The sequence below is a fragment of the Pundamilia nyererei genome, unplaced genomic scaffold (genome assembly GCF_000239375.1).
Source record: "Pundamilia nyererei isolate P.nyererei 1_Seehausen unplaced genomic scaffold, PunNye1.0 scaffold00626, whole genome shotgun sequence".
Lineage (NCBI taxonomy): Eukaryota > Metazoa > Chordata > Actinopteri > Cichliformes > Cichlidae > Pundamilia > Pundamilia nyererei.
The window spans coordinates 67,144-84,761 of record NW_005188027.1 but is presented as its reverse complement, the minus strand read 5'-3'; the positions used below and the strand labels follow the sequence as shown (position 1 = coordinate 84,761).

The following is a 17,618-nucleotide window of genomic DNA, read 5'->3' as shown; positions in this document are numbered from 1 at the left end:
AAGTCAATTTCTAAGAATAATATAATGCAAGTCAACTTCTGCGGATGTGTATTTCTGTACTGATTTCTTGCGGTAAATGAACACAGAGTCACAGGGTCAGCTTCCTGTTTCTACAGAAAGCTGTGTCTGGTGAAATATGTGAACATAAGTATAACATAACATTTGAAGCATAATCAAATAAAACAATAAAAACTCCCTAACACCACTCAATGAAGAATTAATGATTTACTCTGCAATCCAGTGTCTTGCATTCTGCACAGGATCTAATTACATTAAAGTATTTAATTTTGCTTTTATATCTAACATGAATCATGTGTTGTTGCCAGAATACAGAAACTGTAAATGTGAAGAGTGCAGGAGAAGAAAAAGAGTTGAAAGATGGAAAACAAGCAGGGGAGAGGAATCAAAAAGACAGAGCAAGAAGACAGGGCTTACCTGCTGGGAAGGTTTGTACAAATATGCCATTTAAGGGCTCTTTGTTAAGTCAATAACATAAAATCTGAGGCCTGTATTATAAAGCAGGATTTAGTCCAAGTAACTTTGGGTCCAATCCTGGGTTTTCCATACTTCTCATTCAGATGCTTCGTACTCACCTTGGTAACTTATGCTGTAAACCTAACCTGTTCTGGTGCACATTATGTTCTACATTAGAGGTTAACAGACTCACATCATTGCCTACTAACGATTCAAGTGCCACCATTCCTTCATTCTCCATTGCTCACCATACCCCCATTCAGTCCCAGGTGGAGAACCTGCAGTCTAAGTTCTGTCAATACGAGGAGAGCCAAGCCCTGGTGGAGCATATCCTGCAGCACTGGGACCGGCGCCGGGGATTGTTGTTGGTCCCACTCCCCACTGAAGATGCTTTAGGGTCAGCTGAAGTTACAACAGAGAAGCAGGTGTGTTAGCTGGCCAACACACCTGGTGGTCCTCCACCAGGTGGCCCTCCAATCCCTCCTTCTTTTTTTTTTAAACTTAAATGTAAGACTGCTTGGAAAATTGGAAAGGTGTGCTATAATTCTTTATCCTTGTTTGAATCCAAAATATTTTTTCCATCTACACAGTCCTCTGCTGATAAGAAGAGCAGGAGAGTCAGTAACAAGCTCATATCACCTTTGCACAGTCAAATAGCAGGACTGTCAGAAGCAGAGAAGGCAGACGACAAGGCATCTCCTCTGGACATTCCATATATTGTGTTAAATGTAACAGAAAAAGACTACATGAGCATCATAAGCAGCTCTTTGCCTGCCCTAGATGAGGTATAGCATCATTTCACAGATCTTTCATTTTTATAAAATTATTAATTATGTTTCTGTTGAAAATGAAATTGTTCTTTCATAAGTTTAAGATGAATTCCTAATCTATTTTCTTTTCTGCTTTGGTCTCATTAGGTGTTGGATGATTTAGGGATAGGTCCTAGTGGCCCTCCAATCCCTCCTTCTGTCACCTTCTCTGTCGTTCCTTTTCCCAAAAAACGAGAGCAAGCTAAACTAGAACAGACCTGTTTCACCTTCCTGGTTCCTTCAGGGCTGGATGAAAAGGACAAGGACAAGAAAGAGGAAGAGCTGCAAGCATCCGTTTTAAAGTTATCGGTAATGTCTAAACAAAAAAAATCATTCTTAATTTGAGGCAAAATCTGAAACACAAGCAACATGGACCTCATGTCCATTTAACCCACACAAGCTTATTTTGGTGTTAAAAGCATGAAAATTTAGGTTTTTAAGTCAGAACACTGTTTGTCTGCTGTTTTTGTAAAGGAAGAGGCAACAGGCTCTAAAGGTCATGGCAAGGCCACCATTAAGGACAGCACAGTGGCGAAGGACAAGGATAAAATGGGTCGAGAGATTCACAGGAGCAAGAAACAGACTTCCGCCAAAACAAAAGCACAGGGACCAGAGCGTCTCGGGTCACGTTCGCATGCCTCCTTCCACCCCGAGGACACTGACCAGGAAGAACATCAAGCAAGCTTGGAACAAAAACGCAGCCATATGTAAGACGTACTGCAGAATCACTGATGTTCATTAGTGTTTTTTAATTTGTTGTTGGTGCTGCTTGTCTGAATGTGTGCTTGTATGCATTTAGTCTGACAGCATTTCGCTGGGTTGTGCCAGCTTGCGGTGAGGTGGTACTCAAGATCTGGTTCTACTCAGAGTCACCAGGAACGTTTAAACATACCTTCAACTTTGAGATAGTCGGGACCCGGAGACTCAACCAGCTCATCTGCAGAGGAGTTTCTACCTATCCTTCCATCAGCAGTGATTACACGTCAGTCTGCGTAGTGTGATGAACTAATGTAGTGAAATAACTGCAAACGGGGAGGTTGTAGTTGGCGTGTTGTGTTCTGCCTCACTTTGTAAAAATCTAGATCTATTTTTCACAGATGAATTAAGTTTGAAGCTTTTTAATAGTCTGACTTTTTGTGTGTGATTTCCACAGGACTGTGTTTCCCCACAGTAAGAAAGTCACTCAAACTAAAGAGGGGCTTCTGAAGACCTATGTAATTAAACCTGGATACTTTGAGTTTGGACCTTTGCTCTGTGGCAAGACCAGAGACAGGTGAGAGGCAGAACGATGGCTATAAATGGTTTCATGTGGTTGTGGCTTTCTTTGTATTTACAGATTCACGTGTGTGTTTTCTAGATACAAGGAAAACAGGTACCCCGAGAACTCAGAGAAGCTGGTGATTCACAATAACTCATGTCTGGAGGCTGAGGTCCAATTCAGTTTCAAGCATGATACGCAAGCCACCACATATCTGTTGGACCCCCCAGCCATGACCCTCAAACCGAACCAGAAACAGGTAGAATAGCACTAATGCTGTCTGATAATTTTACTCTACTTTCTCTACTTACATTTAAATACTTTTCCACCCTACAAGGAGTTGACGCTTTGGTCGTACCCAACAAAAGTAGGACAAATGAAGGACGGCTTGATTTGCCAGATCAAAGACAATCCTGAGCTTGTGGTCATTGAGCTTTCGTGCTGGGGCGTTCGGCCAGAGTTGGAGTTGGAAAGCAAGCATTTGCACTTTGACAGGATTTTGCTGCACAGGTACCAACATATACCGCAGTAATTCAGGGAACACGGATAACTATTGCTCAGTTTACAGATTCAAAAGTGAATTTGAAAAAAAAAACATGAAGAATTTTCTCAAAAGAAAGGAGCTTCATGATAAAATATGCCACAGTGGATAATTTGGGATTTCTCTCTCTTCACCCAACCTTTTTTATCCTGCCCAGGAGGGACAGCCGCAGCATTATGATGTATAATAAGACAGCTCTGCCAGTGTCCTGGAGATTGCAGGGTGTGGAAGAGTTGGGTGATGAGTTCACTGTGCCACAAGATCAGGGCATCATCTCCCCTAACTCTTCTTTCCCTTTGAGCTTGCGCTTCAGAGCCCGAAGGCCACTCAATATTAAGAGACTCTTACGTCTGGAGGTAGAGTACAACCAGAGCAGTACTCATGCTGTAGTTAATAAATAACATGAAATAAATGAATATATTATAGACATGTTATACACACAGAAGTACATCATGTGGGTTTTTTTCCAGGTAGCCGATGTGGAGAAAATCCTAGGTGTTGTATACACTGAAAATATTCAGGTTACTGCCGAAGCCTATGACGTGGACCTGGAAATCAGTCCAGGTACAAATGAAACAGCTTTTCGTTTAAATGTGAAAGTGAATGTGGGCCTTTTATTGATTTAAATGCAGTAAACAATCCGATTTTGACCATTTTGAACCTGCACTTCCATTCTCCACATTTTATGCAAAAGAAGGAGTCACATAAAAATGATATTTAAGTTGAAAAAATGTAACAAGGATGTTACAGGAACTGAAAATCCATCATACAGACATTGTTATATATATTTATATTTCCTTAAATAATGAAAATTAGGTAGAGCTGCCTTTTTATCATGAGGAAATATTTTTGTCACAGAGAACCGGCATCTAACACAGCTAAGGACCATTAACAGATAGCACTGCAAAATGACTGACTGAGTGGGTGGCAGGATATAATAACCACCAATAATGTACTACATGCTCATGTTTCTATGTCAGATGGCTGTCTTAATTTTGGAACCATCAGAGTCTTTGAGGATGTCAGACTGTCTCTCAGATTGAAAAACCAAGGAAAATATGAAGTATCTTACAAGTGAGTTTAAACTGATAGTTTTTGCAATATTTTATTCATATAAAGGTTTTCATGGAACGGTCATTTCATTTTATTGTTCTCTTATCACAAGGTTTAATGTTGAGCAGACAGACCCAGCGCAGCCAGACCTAAACTCCATTTTCAAAGTGTCTCCTCAGTGTGGTAGTCTGATGCCCAACAAGCCCGCAACAGTGAACATCCTCTTCAAACCTGATGTGGAAGTGTTCATTAAAGACCAACCTATCCTGCCTTGCCAGGTTCGATCCATAAAAAGTAAAAACTTTATTTAAAAGATTTAAATAATTGATAGCTGACACTGAGTGAGCTAATCTTTTGCAGGTGATTGAACCGAGCATTGGGACAGGAGGAGAAACTGTAGCTATCGTGGCGATCAGGGTTTCAGCCCGATCTGTTTTCACCAGGTGAAGGCCGATTCACGCTTTCACTAATTCTGCACTATTAATATATTATTTATTAATAGTGCAGAAACATTATTGTATTATCGTATTATAGTATAGAATTTGAAAAACTGTGTTTCTTTCATCTCATTTCCAGCCTCTTATTTTGCTCATATGAAGCAGCTTAGTAGTTGTTTTTTTGTTTTTGGTGTTTTATGTTCGTCTCTCTTCAGGTACAAGATCACACCTTCATCCGACTTGAACTTTGGTCCTCTGATCTATGGCAACAAGAAAAGCCAAAGCTTCACCATCGAAAACAATGGGGTCTTTGAGGCCTCTTTCAGCATCTGCCGCATGATCACAGATCCCGTGAGGACAGGGTAGGCCAACAGAACACACAAAAACAACACATCCAGCACATGTTATTTTAAAGATATTTTATTTGCTCCACCATTTTTAGTTTTAGTTTTCACAAAACAAAATTTTGTAACATTTATTGTTAATAAATTGTGTATTTTTTTTTCTCTTTACATTCTGGTCTCAGGGGTCCAGGTAAGACTATATCAAGAGAGACCCTTTCAGGGAGGCCCAATGCTGCCAAAATACCACCAGAATCCTTTCAGAGTTTTCTTCAGGTGAGAGAACACTGGTGAATTTCACACCAGTGACAGTGCCTGATAGATGGTCCTGTTTGTGGTTTTACAGTCATTGGACTCTTCATTAACCTGTTAGCAGTCGGACGTACCGCCCACGGTACATTGGATGGTTTAGGGGACTAATTGGACTGCTAAGGGGTTAATTTTCTTAGAGTTACATTTTCTGTTTATTTTGAGATTAGTCAAGCTAATAATTACACATGAATAATCACAAAACAGTCCTGACATTTTTTCTTTCAGTTCCTTTGAGTTGTTATGGATTTACAAAAGTAAAACAGACAAAATAGACACTGAAAAGGTCTATAAAGTGAATTAATAAGAAACACGATAAAACCCCTTAATTTTAACAGGGAAGCAATACAAAAAACGGTGATGATGGTCATGAAATAAAATTGTGTATAATTTAGTGTCTTTGATTTTTATGCTTAATAGTTTGTAAAGCAAAATAAACTAAATTCTGCTCTTTGACATTAAATTTGATTTCTTTTTGTAAGTACTCCTTTCAGTATTCTCATCACCTCTCCTTGCTTCTTCTGATTTTCCTGAATTCTTCCAGAATCGCCTCAGCGTGGGTATGTTCTCAGTGTCTCCCTGCATTGGGAGCCTACAGCCAGGGTCTCAGCAGCTGGTGACAGTGGACTGTGCAGCTGAACAGCTGGGCAGGTGGAGCCAGGGTCTGCACATTGACATCATTGGGCGTGACCCCTCAGACCATCCTGATGGCATACCCTACACACTGCTGGCTGAAGTCTGCAAGCCAGGTGAGAGCTGCATGATTCTTTTTTGATCAGTAAAGCTGGTCAGGCTCAGCTCTACAGTCCTGAAATTACCAAAGGCATATTAAAAAGATTTTTGATCAAAGATCAAATTCTGTTTTAAACTTACTGCTAGCCGTTCTGTGACTTAAATCATATTATATCTAGCTCTTTTTTTTTTGGTTTCTAGGCATAGTATTGGATATGGCCTCCATCTTTGAGGAACACCATCTGTGCTGCAGCAGTAGCCAGCTTTCTTCAGAGCAGTTTTGCAATGCTAAAGGGATTTTTGTGCTGGATGAAAATAAGTTTATCTTCAACAAAATCCTGGTGGGTCAAACCAGCCGAGCTCGCTTCAAACTCACCAACAGCAGCAAGGTCCCCTGCATGCTCAGCTTGGCCATCAGAAGTGCTGGGCCTAAGGTGAAGTGTTTAAAGTCACAAGGATAAATGTATATCGGACTGTTTCTGTCTATCATAATGTAGGTAGACGTTTGAGTCTAAAATATGTATGTTTTACAGTCATCCCGACACATTGAGGTCTTTGACTTGCCTGTGACAACACTGAGCATTCCCAGCCTCTCGCACGCGTTTGCTGTTGTTACCTTCACACCTCAGGCAATGCAGCATTACAGTGTTGTGTTTGAGGCCAAGGTGGAGGGAAGTGGAAGGTAAAGAAGCAAATGACTGTGTATGCCACTGCGGTGTTGTCCTTAGTTTTTCTATCCCTTTTTTAATCCCTGTTACTACTGTATATAATAACAGTAACAGCACCGGTTGTTTTCTGCTGCTGACTTCTCCCACCCTGCTCTCTTCTCTCTGCTGGATTAAGAGTGACACCCACAATTAAGACCAGCGTGCTGGAGTTTGACCTTTTGGGACAAGGCACTCTGCCCAGTGTTTGTGTGGTACGTCCAGGTCTGAGGAGCAGTAAAGGAAGCCCAGTGCTGCACTTCAGACGGGTACCAGTAGGGCGCAGACATATCCGACCCCTGGTGCTGTTAAATAATGGAAATGTTCCAGCTGAGGTGAGAAGAAGGAAATTTGTCTGTTTATCCATTTTAAATTCAGTAAAACCAAATTATACCAAAATATAAATATTATTATTTACAATGCATTCAGAAACATAACAAACAGTCTAGGTAGGATTTCATGAATAATGAATGTGTTTTCTGAAAATGTGTATAGGTCCAGATTGACATGCTGGATGAGCATGGTGTGTTCACCCTAAAAGCTGCGTCTGACAACATTAACGCCTCAGTGGACTCCACACAGCGTGCTTCAGGTAAATAAAACTTGTATTTGTGAAACAACGCCTACAGAAAAGTGCACTGTAATTTTAACTGTAATGTTTTAATGCTCGTTTTACCACGGCACTCTGAAAATACAGCTGACATTTCTTTAATCTAAGTCTGAGTTCTTAAGGCTGTAGTGTGACTTTCTCTTCTAAGTGGCCATCTTAACATTGCTGGGTACTGTCTTACATATTGTTGTAACGATTCATCGCATTAGCTGGCAGTTTTTCATAGTCCATGAGCATCAACGTGACCTTATTGCAAGAACTTCCCATTCAATTTATGTCCCAATTTATGATTTATAGATCCTAACTGACATGACTCGGTTTTACCCTGTCTTTTCTTTGAGGTCAAGTGTGATCTTGTTTTAGTTTAACAAATGCACTGAAAACTAGTGGGTGAGGCTTTAAACCATTCACACTTCCCGCTCCTCAGTGATTTCTGATATTTTTCCTTCTCCACAGAGCACAAATCGGTGCACAGAGTAAACCTAAAGCTGAAGATTAATGAACCAGTGGAGATTGAGGTTGGCTTCTGCTCTGATAAACCCTTGAGTGTCAAGGCAAAAATGTCACTGCAAGTGAAGGACAACCAGCAGAGCAACACTACAATAGAAGTAACAGGAGAGGCTTACCAGCCAATCGTCTCTCTAGATCACATCAGCAGGTCGTTGCAGGATATAGATCATGAAGATGAAAAAGAAGGTATGGCATAAGATTTTTTTACAAAACCTCCTAATCTTGTGATTTAGTTCAACAGAAGCTTGAGTCTTTTATTAAAGACCTAATTTCTCATTTATAGGTAATTATGAGGTGCTGGATTTTGGTGACTGCCATGTAAACGTTCCATACAAAGAAAGTTTTACTATGACCAACCACAGCAGCAGCCAGGTGCTGAGGTTTGAGTGGCCCCCTAGTGGACCTCATGTCAGCTTTTCACCACAGGTAAAATATCAACAAAGTGGCAGAGGCTGTCAAAACTGTTAAATGGTGGAGCCAAAAAATACTTTTTTATAGCAGTGATAAAATGTGCATTGTCAAAAGTCGCTGGTTAGTTTGGCATTATTTTTTAAACAAAATAATGCCTCAGTGCAATCAGCATTTCTCTTGTGCAATAATTAAATAATTTGTGGTTTTAAATATGTACCAATGACTTTATATTCATTTATTTATTATACTTGCTCTTTTTAAACTTTGTATTGATGTTTTTTTGTTTTTATGTGAGCTTGTGCAACATAATTTCGTTCTGCGTTGAATATTTGAGGTAGTGCTGACAATAAAATGACAATGACAATAAAAAAAATCTTGAATCAAACCAGCGTCAACAAATAGTAAATACAGCTATAGACATTATTTCTGAACACACGCAGTTCCTTTCCTAAGACATTGATTGTAGTAATTTTACATTTTCTCTTGCTTGTTTTACTGCCAGCTCAGGAAAACATTTAGCTGCTTGTTGTTACAGGTGGGACACCTTCATGCTGGTTGCTCTAAGGAAGTGATTGTCACATTTAGCTCCAGCAAGGCAGTGACTCTGTCTCAGCTGCAAATGAGATGTAAGGTTTGCCAGGTGGAGTTCCAGCAGCCTGTAGAGGAGGTAGCTGACTGGGATGACCGACACAAGACGGTACACTGGCTGAGTTCTTCAGAGAAAGCTTCAGATGCATCCAAACAGGCTGTAAAGGACAAGGTACATGTGGGCCCTAGCTTATTGTGTTAGAGAGACAAGTGGTGTCAAATGCTGTATAGGGAGACAAGTTAATAAATCACATTCTTTTATCCAGGTGATAAGAACAGATCCTGAGCCTTGCTGCTCTGTGGTCGACGGCTCTCAGGTGGAGCTTGAATTACGCATCAGTGCTGTCTGCGACTATGTGAAGTTAAGCTGCAGCACAGACACCATCCTCTTTGTGAACACCATGCTTTTCCAAACCAGGCTGCAGCAGTAAGTCAGGTTTTGTGTACAACATATTCCAAGTCATCAAACCTAATAATATATAACATGGTATTCTTGTGAAACATTATTTGGGGTTTCTTATTCATCAGATAGAAATGAAAATACTAAAGATCAAAAAGATAGCCACTAAAGGCTTATATGTGATGTATATCTAACATTACATTGCTCAACAGTGGGCACCATAAATGTAAATTCAAAAATATGTCTTTCTTTCTGAGTATTTCTGAGTGTTACTTTTTTTGTTGTCTGCACACACGCACGTAGACTGCAGGTTGTGAATGAGGGAAGTTTGAAGGTGGAATTCTCCTGGGAAGTTCTCATGGATCCAAGTAGCAATATTGTCAGCTGTGACCAAGAAGGTACGACAGAAATATTATATCATCAATATTATTGGGTCAACTTGTCATTGTTGGATTTGATCCTGAAAATAAGTGCTATTTCTTTCTGTACCTACACGTGAATACTTTAAAACCTGGACTTGACTCTGTGTAAATGTCTACATGTGGTGTTTAACAGAGGGGACCTCGACTTCTCGACCTGGCAGCAGATCAGCAGGATCGCTGACTGAAGCCCGTCCTCTGGCGAACTTGTTGTCACTTCTAATGTTGAACCCTGAGCTTCCTCCTTTCAGCATTGAACCCAGCGTAGGGACCATGAAGCCGGGTGCCAGGCAAAACTTCACTGTTCGCTTTTTACCCCTGCAGGTGTCCACTTTTCAGGGAAAGCTGTTTTGCAGGTAAGGGAAGTGTAACATTTCCATGCAGGTAAACGTTTAACTAGGTATTTTCTTCACGTTTTTTGAAAATGGCGTCAATGGTTTGGATGCTTTTCTTTCCTTTTTGTGAGTATGCACATTTCTTCCAGTATTCAGAACTTGCAGGATGGGGAACAGGTCCCATGTATCTCAGTGTGTGGCCGCAGCCTTTTGCCCCAATTCCACTTTGACCTGGAAGATTCAGACTACATCAGTGGGAACCGTCGTAACTCTGAATTCAGTGGCTCTCTGGACCCAAACACCAGAATTTTGGAGATTCATGCCATTGGTTTGTCTGTACCATCAACAAGGTAATAGCAAGTAAGGTTAGAACTTCTATCTCTGTCAGTGTAACCCGGGATGTTTCATGCTCTCGGTTGACTCTTTAGGTCTTTTAGTGTGGTGAACCCAACCAGTAAGCCCTACTCATTCAAATGGAGGTGTGAGGACAAAAGTAGGAGCCATTTCCACTGTCTCGTTCCATCTGGTGTCATTCCCCCTGGGAACAAAGCAGAAGTAAGAATAGACAGAGTGCACCCACATAACAGTGATGGTCTTTTCGTCGTAAAGTATCTCACAGAGTGTACTACTACTACATTGGTGTGTGAATGTGTGTGTGAATGGGTGGATGACTGGATATGTAAAGCGCTTTGGGGTCCTTAGGGACTAGTAAAGTGCTATATAAATACAGGCCATTTACCATTTATTTACCTCATTCCCATCTTGATTTCGTTTTCTCCATTAGTCAGTCTTGGGTTCTCTTCTTTTACCTTTATCTGTCCTGTCTTTATTCATCTCACTCACTCCACGTGTTTTTCTTGAACTAACAGTATATAGCATTATGACCACCTGCCTGATATCTAGCCCCCCCACCCCCACCACCACCACCACCTCTCTTTTGCCATGAAAATACCAAATAACTGTGATGCACTAGGTATTCTGATACCTTTCTATCAGAACCACCATTAACGTTTTTTGCAATTTGAGCTCCAGTAACTTGTCTGTTTTCATGAATGAGTCTTGGCCACCCCTGAACCTGCTTTGTCTGCTTTGTTTGCAGGTGTGTTTTGAGTATGTTGCCGAGCAGCTGGATGCAGTGGAGTCTTTCTGGACCTTCATTGTTGACACTCTATCGCTATCTGTTCCCTTCCTATGTGTGGGCACTGCTAGAGAACCAATCACCTATCTCGACAGACCTCACTTTGACTTTGGGGAACTGCTTCTTGGTAATTCAGTTTTAATATATACAAACGCAAACGTTCAAATAATCCCTTATACTTATACTTTGTGCGTATTTGCTTCTTTTGATGGTAAAATTAGATGATTTTTTGTCTTTAACTGGCTTGGCTAATGAAATGCAACAAAGAATACATGTCATTCAATTGAGCTTAGATTTACAGCAAGTGTGATGATGTCCTGCTCTGCCAACTCAGTCCCTGCCTGCATCAGCTGATGGCTCTACCAATGCCCTTCCACAAATCCAGTTGGCAGCTCTCACACAGGGCATGCTACCTAAGTTGCTTTAGCCTGCCTACGGTTGATGTGCATCTGCAAGCTGCTTTGCAACCCACTTCCAACACAGCTCCTCTTTCAGTTTATGCCTTAAGATTAGTAAATATATTGTCTCTAATGATATCTTGGTGTTAATGGCAGATGTGTTGCCACAATAGGTGTTTCTAAGAATAAATTAATCTATCACATTCTGATACAGATTACTTTGAATTTTTCCATGTACTCTTAAAGGACAAAAAGTGGAACAGGCAGTTAATTTTGTGAGTGAAGAGGAAGAACCCTTCCATTTCTCTGTGGTTCCTTCATCTCTTTTCTGTGAAGACCAGCAATCGAGGCTCATATTGGAGCCCATGACTGGCACAGTGGCACCCAAAAACAGGTTAATGACATTATAATCTTAATTAGATAGCGATGAAATATGCTCCCCAATGGCATGTTATAGAAAGTCCAAGAGAAAACTGCATCAGATAATTGTAAACTGTTTTGTGCAGGTTGCCATTATTGGTGTCGTTCACACCTTCCTGTGAAGGTTATGTGAGTTTCAAAGTGGTTCTGAGGGTGAAGAAGAAGTCAGAGCCACTCACACTGATCATTAAGGCTGATTGTTTCACCCTGAGCACTTCTGTACAAGTTGAGAAGCCAGAGGGGGGCCTCAAAATGATTGCCCCCAACCACCAAGAAACTCTGGACTTTGGGGAGGTCAACACAGTTTGATGATACAGACAAAAATATTCACATGTATATATGTACAGTCACCTTCCTTTACATGACAACTTAGAGCTTCCTGTGTGTCTTTCTGTACAGGTGGGGATTTCAGAGCAATCCACTTTTACTTTTCTGGTGTCCAATCTGTCAAGATTCATCCTGGAAGTGAACTTTGAACTAACGGGTCCCAAAGCACTGCAACAGCACTTAGTCACAAAAACACAAAATGCTGCCATCGATGCTGGGAAGCAGCTGCAGTCTTCACTGTGTTTTTCCCCCCAGTGCATTTGCAACCTCAAAGACGTCAAACTAAATATCAAGGTAAAAGGCTGGTGTGGATTTTTACAGAGGTAACATGCTTTAAAGGATCATCGAGGCTTTTAAGTCTAAAGGAAAACATCATGCTTGTTCTCTTTTAAGACAAGCTCATGTACATGTAGGCAGTTTGGCTGAAGTTATCATTTTCATTAGCAGTTATTGTTATACCATAAAAATAGATCATCTTTTAGAACTAAGTCTGTCTATCTGAGTATTGTGTGATGTTTTTTTTGTTTCCTTGCTGACAGTTTAACCAAAAGGCATTTCCAGTGGAAATGGGCTGACATATCCTGAGCATAACCATGTATAATGTGTCTTTGTAGCTTATCAAGGTCGTGCTAAAACATTTTTTGACAGATTTTCGAGCGCCGTGTACTACATAAAATTGGTTTGAGGTCTGTGAGCACAACCAGAATACATAAGGCGCACAGGATTATAAGGAGCACTGTCCATTTTTCAGACAATCAAAGGATTTTAAGAGCGACTTATTTTCCGAAAAACACGGTAATAACGACGGCCCGCTTGCATGCCCTACCAAAAAATGTGCTTTGGTGTGTATCTGACGGATGAAAGCCAAACCAGTTCCACACCACTGAAGTTGCACCATTTTTACAAACCAATTCTGGTTCATCTGTTTCATTCGACGATCCTCTTTCGCCCTTCTCATTCTCCGTCGCCGCCATGCTTTTTCTGCCATGTGCGTATGAAAACAAAAGCACTGCGCATGTGCGTTTTACCCATATTCTATCGCGACATTTTATTTTCTTATCATTGCCTAACACTATACCGGTATTACCGTGAACGGTATGATATGGCCCAGCCTTAGGTGTGAAAGATAATAATTATTGAATTTTGCTTTCTGGGCATTTCCCTTTCTGATGTAAATTTCTTCTTGATTCATCTCATCAGGTGAAATGTGGGCCAACATTTGCCTTTGATATAAAAGGCAAGGCTGTATCACCCAGTCTCGAATTCTCCTCTACCAAGCTTAACTTTGGGAAGTGCTTCTTGTACTGTCCTGGTATGGAACCGGCAACTCAGACCCTAGTGTTAAGGAACAACGGCAAGAGGGACATCAGGTGTGTTTAAGTCTCCGAACCATAAGCATGATTTTTTATGAACTATTGGATTAGAGTTCGCATATTTATTAATATAATATAATATGTAATATTAATATTATATTAACACATAATGTTTTGCTGCAAATATCATCAAAGCAGAACAGATTTATTTTAAAATATAAGGTAACTGACATTTGATATTTCTTATCTCTAAACTAGTTTTCTGGATTTATGGTAACTTAATGTTAAACAGTTGTTGTCGTAGTTTGAATTCCAGTTTTTCTAGGATTCAAGGTTCTTCAAACATTCAAAAGCTGTTACTGGTTTTACTCTTATCTGGCTCGTTGGCTGGTCCTGTCCTGGCCAACTCGGCATAATGTGTGGGAAGAAGAGGGAGGCACTGCTGTAACTTTGCCTGAAGCAGATCTTTAATTCTTTTCATATAGGGTAGCAACATGACAATATCAGTTACACTCAAACATGTGCACATTCAAAACACTTTACAGTTGATTACAGTAACTTAATGACTGTGTCAGCCCTTCGTGGTGGTTGCAGCTCACTGTCACATAATCTTGTCCCAGGCTTCCTACAACAGGAAGTAACATCACACAGAAGGTCCAGAAACAAGAGGATCATTTAGAGCCTGATTGATAAATTGCTTTTAATTCAATTTCAAATTTTTACTCAGCATTTTTTCAGTGTCGCAGTTTAAAAATACGCTTTTTTTAACTGCTGCAGCAAACCATGGATTACTTATTTACATTCTGCTCGAATCAGCCAGTTGTTGTATTTGTTCAGTTTATATGTTGCCACTGGGAAACTGCAGATTTTGATGTTGCATAGTTTATTTCTGTTTGACAAACTTTGCAAAATCAACACTCAGAACATCATAAAAGGATGTTTCTCCTGCCTCTTCTTTACTTTTTAATTTGTGTTTATCATTCGTCCCAAATACAAATACTAGCATATCGCTAATATCGCTGATAGTGACGCCACCAATATATCAGTCAGGCTCTAGTATCATTCAGATTTTTGTTTTTTTGTGTCAGGTAACTCTGAGGACAGCACGTTGCTGTGTAGATAAACAAAAATTTGACTCACAGAATCTGATCCTTCAAATCTTGTGCTTTCAGCAGGATGCCTCAGTTCTGTTTCTCTCCACCACTCAGTTGTTACTATAATCAGAATAAATGAGACTTTGAGAGTCTAAAATTAGATTCCTGTCTTCCGCTCCTCAGCATCCAGTGCCAGTTCAAGAACACTGCTTTCTTGGAGATGGACTTCCATGCAGATATTTTGTCACCTGCTGGTGTAAAAGAGATACCATTCACCTTTTATCCTCGTGAGCCATGTCAGTACCACGAGAAGCTCACCTTCATCTTAAACAGCTGTGTCACAAAACAGGTGGAGATACTGGGGCAGGGCATCGAGATGAAGGTGAGAATCACTGTGCATGTGGTGGACTCAACAACTATATTTAGGTTTTTCGTCAAAATACAATTTCGTCGTAAAAAAAAAAAGATAATAATTAAAATGATATTTAAAATAATAAAATTAGCACAAAGAGCAACAATAATAATAAAAGAGTATAAAATGATAATTAGAATTACATTTAATACAATAAAATCAGCACATTAGATTAAAACAATAAAATCAGGGTCAGACTGTGTCATAAGCCAAGGAGTAAAAATGGGTTTTAAACGTGGACAGTGAAGAGGCCTCTCCAATGTGCTGGGGCAGATTGTTCCACAGATTAGGAGCAGCAATAGAGAAGGCCCTGTCCCTTCTGAGCTTTCTCTTGTACCTGGGTACCTCCAGGAGCAGCTTGTCAGCCTACACCTAGAACATAGATTGAATACCCACCTCACAGTGGTTATGGATGGATTAAAAGGCATCTTTTAGATCTAATATAGGCTTATATCAATATAGCATTTAACTGTATTATGTGTTTGAAAAGAGCAACTTGAACACATGTAAGATTTATAAAATCAAGCTACATATTTAATAATTTTATTGATATTAGATTTTCAAAAACCTGGATCCAATGTGAAGATGCTCTGATGTCCACTGGCTTCATAATTTGACCATAAAATGTATCAAAATCAGTATGTTTTTAATATCATATCCTGACTTTTTGTAGCTGGAAGTTGAGCATCCAAGGCAGAAGAAGGTGAAATTGGGACCTCTGAAACTGGGTCAGAAGATGAAAAAACAGGTGGTTCTAGTAAACCGCAGCAGTATCGACCTTTCTTGCACCCTAATGCTCAGCACAGATACACCAATTGATCAAAAGGTATGCAGACAGACAACACAGGCAAGATATGCATAAACAGCAGTCCACTCGAGCAGCACTTCATGTCACCCTCTCTCCCAGGATCTGTGTTTCAGTCCAGAAGGTGAGCTGAAGCTGAAGTCTAGTGGCGGGTCATGTAATGTTCAGATCCATTTCTCACCTCATCAGCGCATTCGTCCCTTCATTGCTGAGCTACAGGCAAAGTGTTTAGGCTTGATCCAACCCCTGCTGACCATCCAAGGCTCTTGCCAGGTACATAAATTTCACTGTGAAACAGATAATCTGTTTCTTTATGTGTCTTGATCAGCATCAGCTTCTAGGAGTAAATTGTCACATAAAATATTTTTTAATAAACCTTTCCTTCAGACTTCCTTTAAAAAAGTTCTGAATATAGACTGTATTACTAATATGAATTAAACTGAATGCCATGATCTTATAACAACGATTACCGTTAACATAATTCACAAAAAACTACCAGGGTGTTGAAGTTCAGCTGGACCAGGACTGCCTTTCCTTTGGAGCTGTGGTCCAGCACTGCCAGGTCAAGAAGAAGATTGTCATGACGAATACTGGCGACAGTAGTGCCAGGTAAGGTTAGACGCTACCAGCAAACAAATCTCCACACAGACACACAGTATTGTATTATTGCAATCAGGTGTCACATGCACAGGATTATATCCTCCTATTTGCTTTTTACTTTTCAATCCACCTTCTTACAGGTTTAACTGGAAAACAGAGGATTTTCCTGCAGAGTTGTCCATTGTGCCATTAAAAGGATTTATCAACCCAGGGATGGAAGTTTCCTTTCAAGTGACGTTTGCCCCTGTGGAGCTGCGTAACGACACAAGATATGAGAATCTGTCCTGCTTTGTGGAGGGTTCCTCCTCACCCATCACCTTTACTGTCACTGGCTCCTGCATCGCCACCTCCACCAGCAGAGAGGTTTGACTGAAGCACCTTTTCAGACAAATACAGTGTTGAGTAATATAGTAAACAAACAAAAAAAAAACATCTGATTGATCATTGGATAGTTACTTGTTAAGAGCTATTTCAGGTTAACTGAATGCTTTTGAAGACCAGTGAGGATGAGAATGTGTCATATTTACATGATGCATGTATGTGATCTAACTTTTAAAAACCACTGACTTACACGTGTAAGTGATTATTTGTGCTATTGAGTTAAAAGTGAGAGACTTTAATCTTACCTTTCAGTATTCACATGCAGAGCAGCAGTGCTGTATGTATTCAGTGAACTAACGATGCAATTCTGTTTCCATTTAATTATTTTAAATAACCACATGGCATAGTTTCAGGTTTCTAATACAAATCTGCTCACTTACATGGGACAGTGTTTCCAGTAACCAGTCAATAAATTCAATAAATTTGAAACCAGATGATGGCACAATAGTAAAGATGACTGTGAGTGTTTCAGATTGTAGGAATGGTTAGAGGTCAACATCAGGCGATGCGAAAAAACATATATAAGAGTTTTTAAAAAATATTACTTGGCTTCAATGAGCTCTGTAACACTAATGGCTACAAGAAGTTTTGTCACGGCGGGGTGCGCCGATGTGTGATGAAACAGGACCCAAAAGCAGAATGAGGACGAGGAGTTGTAAGTTTGAACAGAAAAGTGATCCTTTAATGATAACGGCAAGGGAAAACCAGGAAACCAAAGCAAACTGTCAAAACACTAAGAAACAAAACACTAAAGGTACTAAGACCAAAAACTATAACTATGACTGTGGTGAAAACTAAG

General features: G+C 40.1%; 1 protein-coding gene across 1 annotated transcript in view; it reads left to right on the top strand.

Moving 5' to 3' along the window:
• hydin (HYDIN axonemal central pair apparatus protein) overlaps nt 1–17,618 on the top strand; it is a 63,940-nt gene that overhangs the window by 30,149 nt on the left and 16,173 nt on the right. The window contains exons 48-87 of the mRNA XM_013907938.1: nt 327–446; nt 738–899; nt 1,065–1,259; nt 1,392–1,592; nt 1,758–1,990; nt 2,083–2,265; nt 2,437–2,556; nt 2,641–2,800; nt 2,879–3,051; nt 3,240–3,438; nt 3,553–3,646; nt 4,063–4,156; nt 4,248–4,413; nt 4,496–4,578; nt 4,788–4,934; nt 5,099–5,189; nt 5,767–5,971; nt 6,156–6,388; nt 6,488–6,636; nt 6,798–6,993; nt 7,154–7,250; nt 7,725–7,964; nt 8,062–8,204; nt 8,725–8,949; nt 9,044–9,204; nt 9,481–9,575; nt 9,733–9,952; nt 10,081–10,281; nt 10,360–10,486; nt 11,031–11,196; nt 11,714–11,861; nt 11,974–12,181; nt 12,287–12,508; nt 13,415–13,584; nt 14,805–15,003; nt 15,707–15,859; nt 15,941–16,111; nt 16,338–16,447; nt 16,579–16,801; nt 17,299–17,303. Of these exons, the coding sequence (XP_013763392.1) occupies nt 327–446; nt 738–899; nt 1,065–1,259; nt 1,392–1,592; nt 1,758–1,990; nt 2,083–2,265; nt 2,437–2,556; nt 2,641–2,800; nt 2,879–3,051; nt 3,240–3,438; nt 3,553–3,646; nt 4,063–4,156; nt 4,248–4,413; nt 4,496–4,578; nt 4,788–4,934; nt 5,099–5,189; nt 5,767–5,971; nt 6,156–6,388; nt 6,488–6,636; nt 6,798–6,993; nt 7,154–7,250; nt 7,725–7,964; nt 8,062–8,204; nt 8,725–8,949; nt 9,044–9,204; nt 9,481–9,575; nt 9,733–9,952; nt 10,081–10,281; nt 10,360–10,486; nt 11,031–11,196; nt 11,714–11,861; nt 11,974–12,181; nt 12,287–12,508; nt 13,415–13,584; nt 14,805–15,003; nt 15,707–15,859; nt 15,941–16,111; nt 16,338–16,447; nt 16,579–16,801; nt 17,299–17,303 (6,488 nt within the window). The remainder of the gene's footprint in view (nt 1–326; nt 447–737; nt 900–1,064; nt 1,260–1,391; nt 1,593–1,757; nt 1,991–2,082; nt 2,266–2,436; nt 2,557–2,640; nt 2,801–2,878; nt 3,052–3,239; nt 3,439–3,552; nt 3,647–4,062; nt 4,157–4,247; nt 4,414–4,495; nt 4,579–4,787; nt 4,935–5,098; nt 5,190–5,766; nt 5,972–6,155; nt 6,389–6,487; nt 6,637–6,797; nt 6,994–7,153; nt 7,251–7,724; nt 7,965–8,061; nt 8,205–8,724; nt 8,950–9,043; nt 9,205–9,480; nt 9,576–9,732; nt 9,953–10,080; nt 10,282–10,359; nt 10,487–11,030; nt 11,197–11,713; nt 11,862–11,973; nt 12,182–12,286; nt 12,509–13,414; nt 13,585–14,804; nt 15,004–15,706; nt 15,860–15,940; nt 16,112–16,337; nt 16,448–16,578; nt 16,802–17,298; nt 17,304–17,618) is intronic.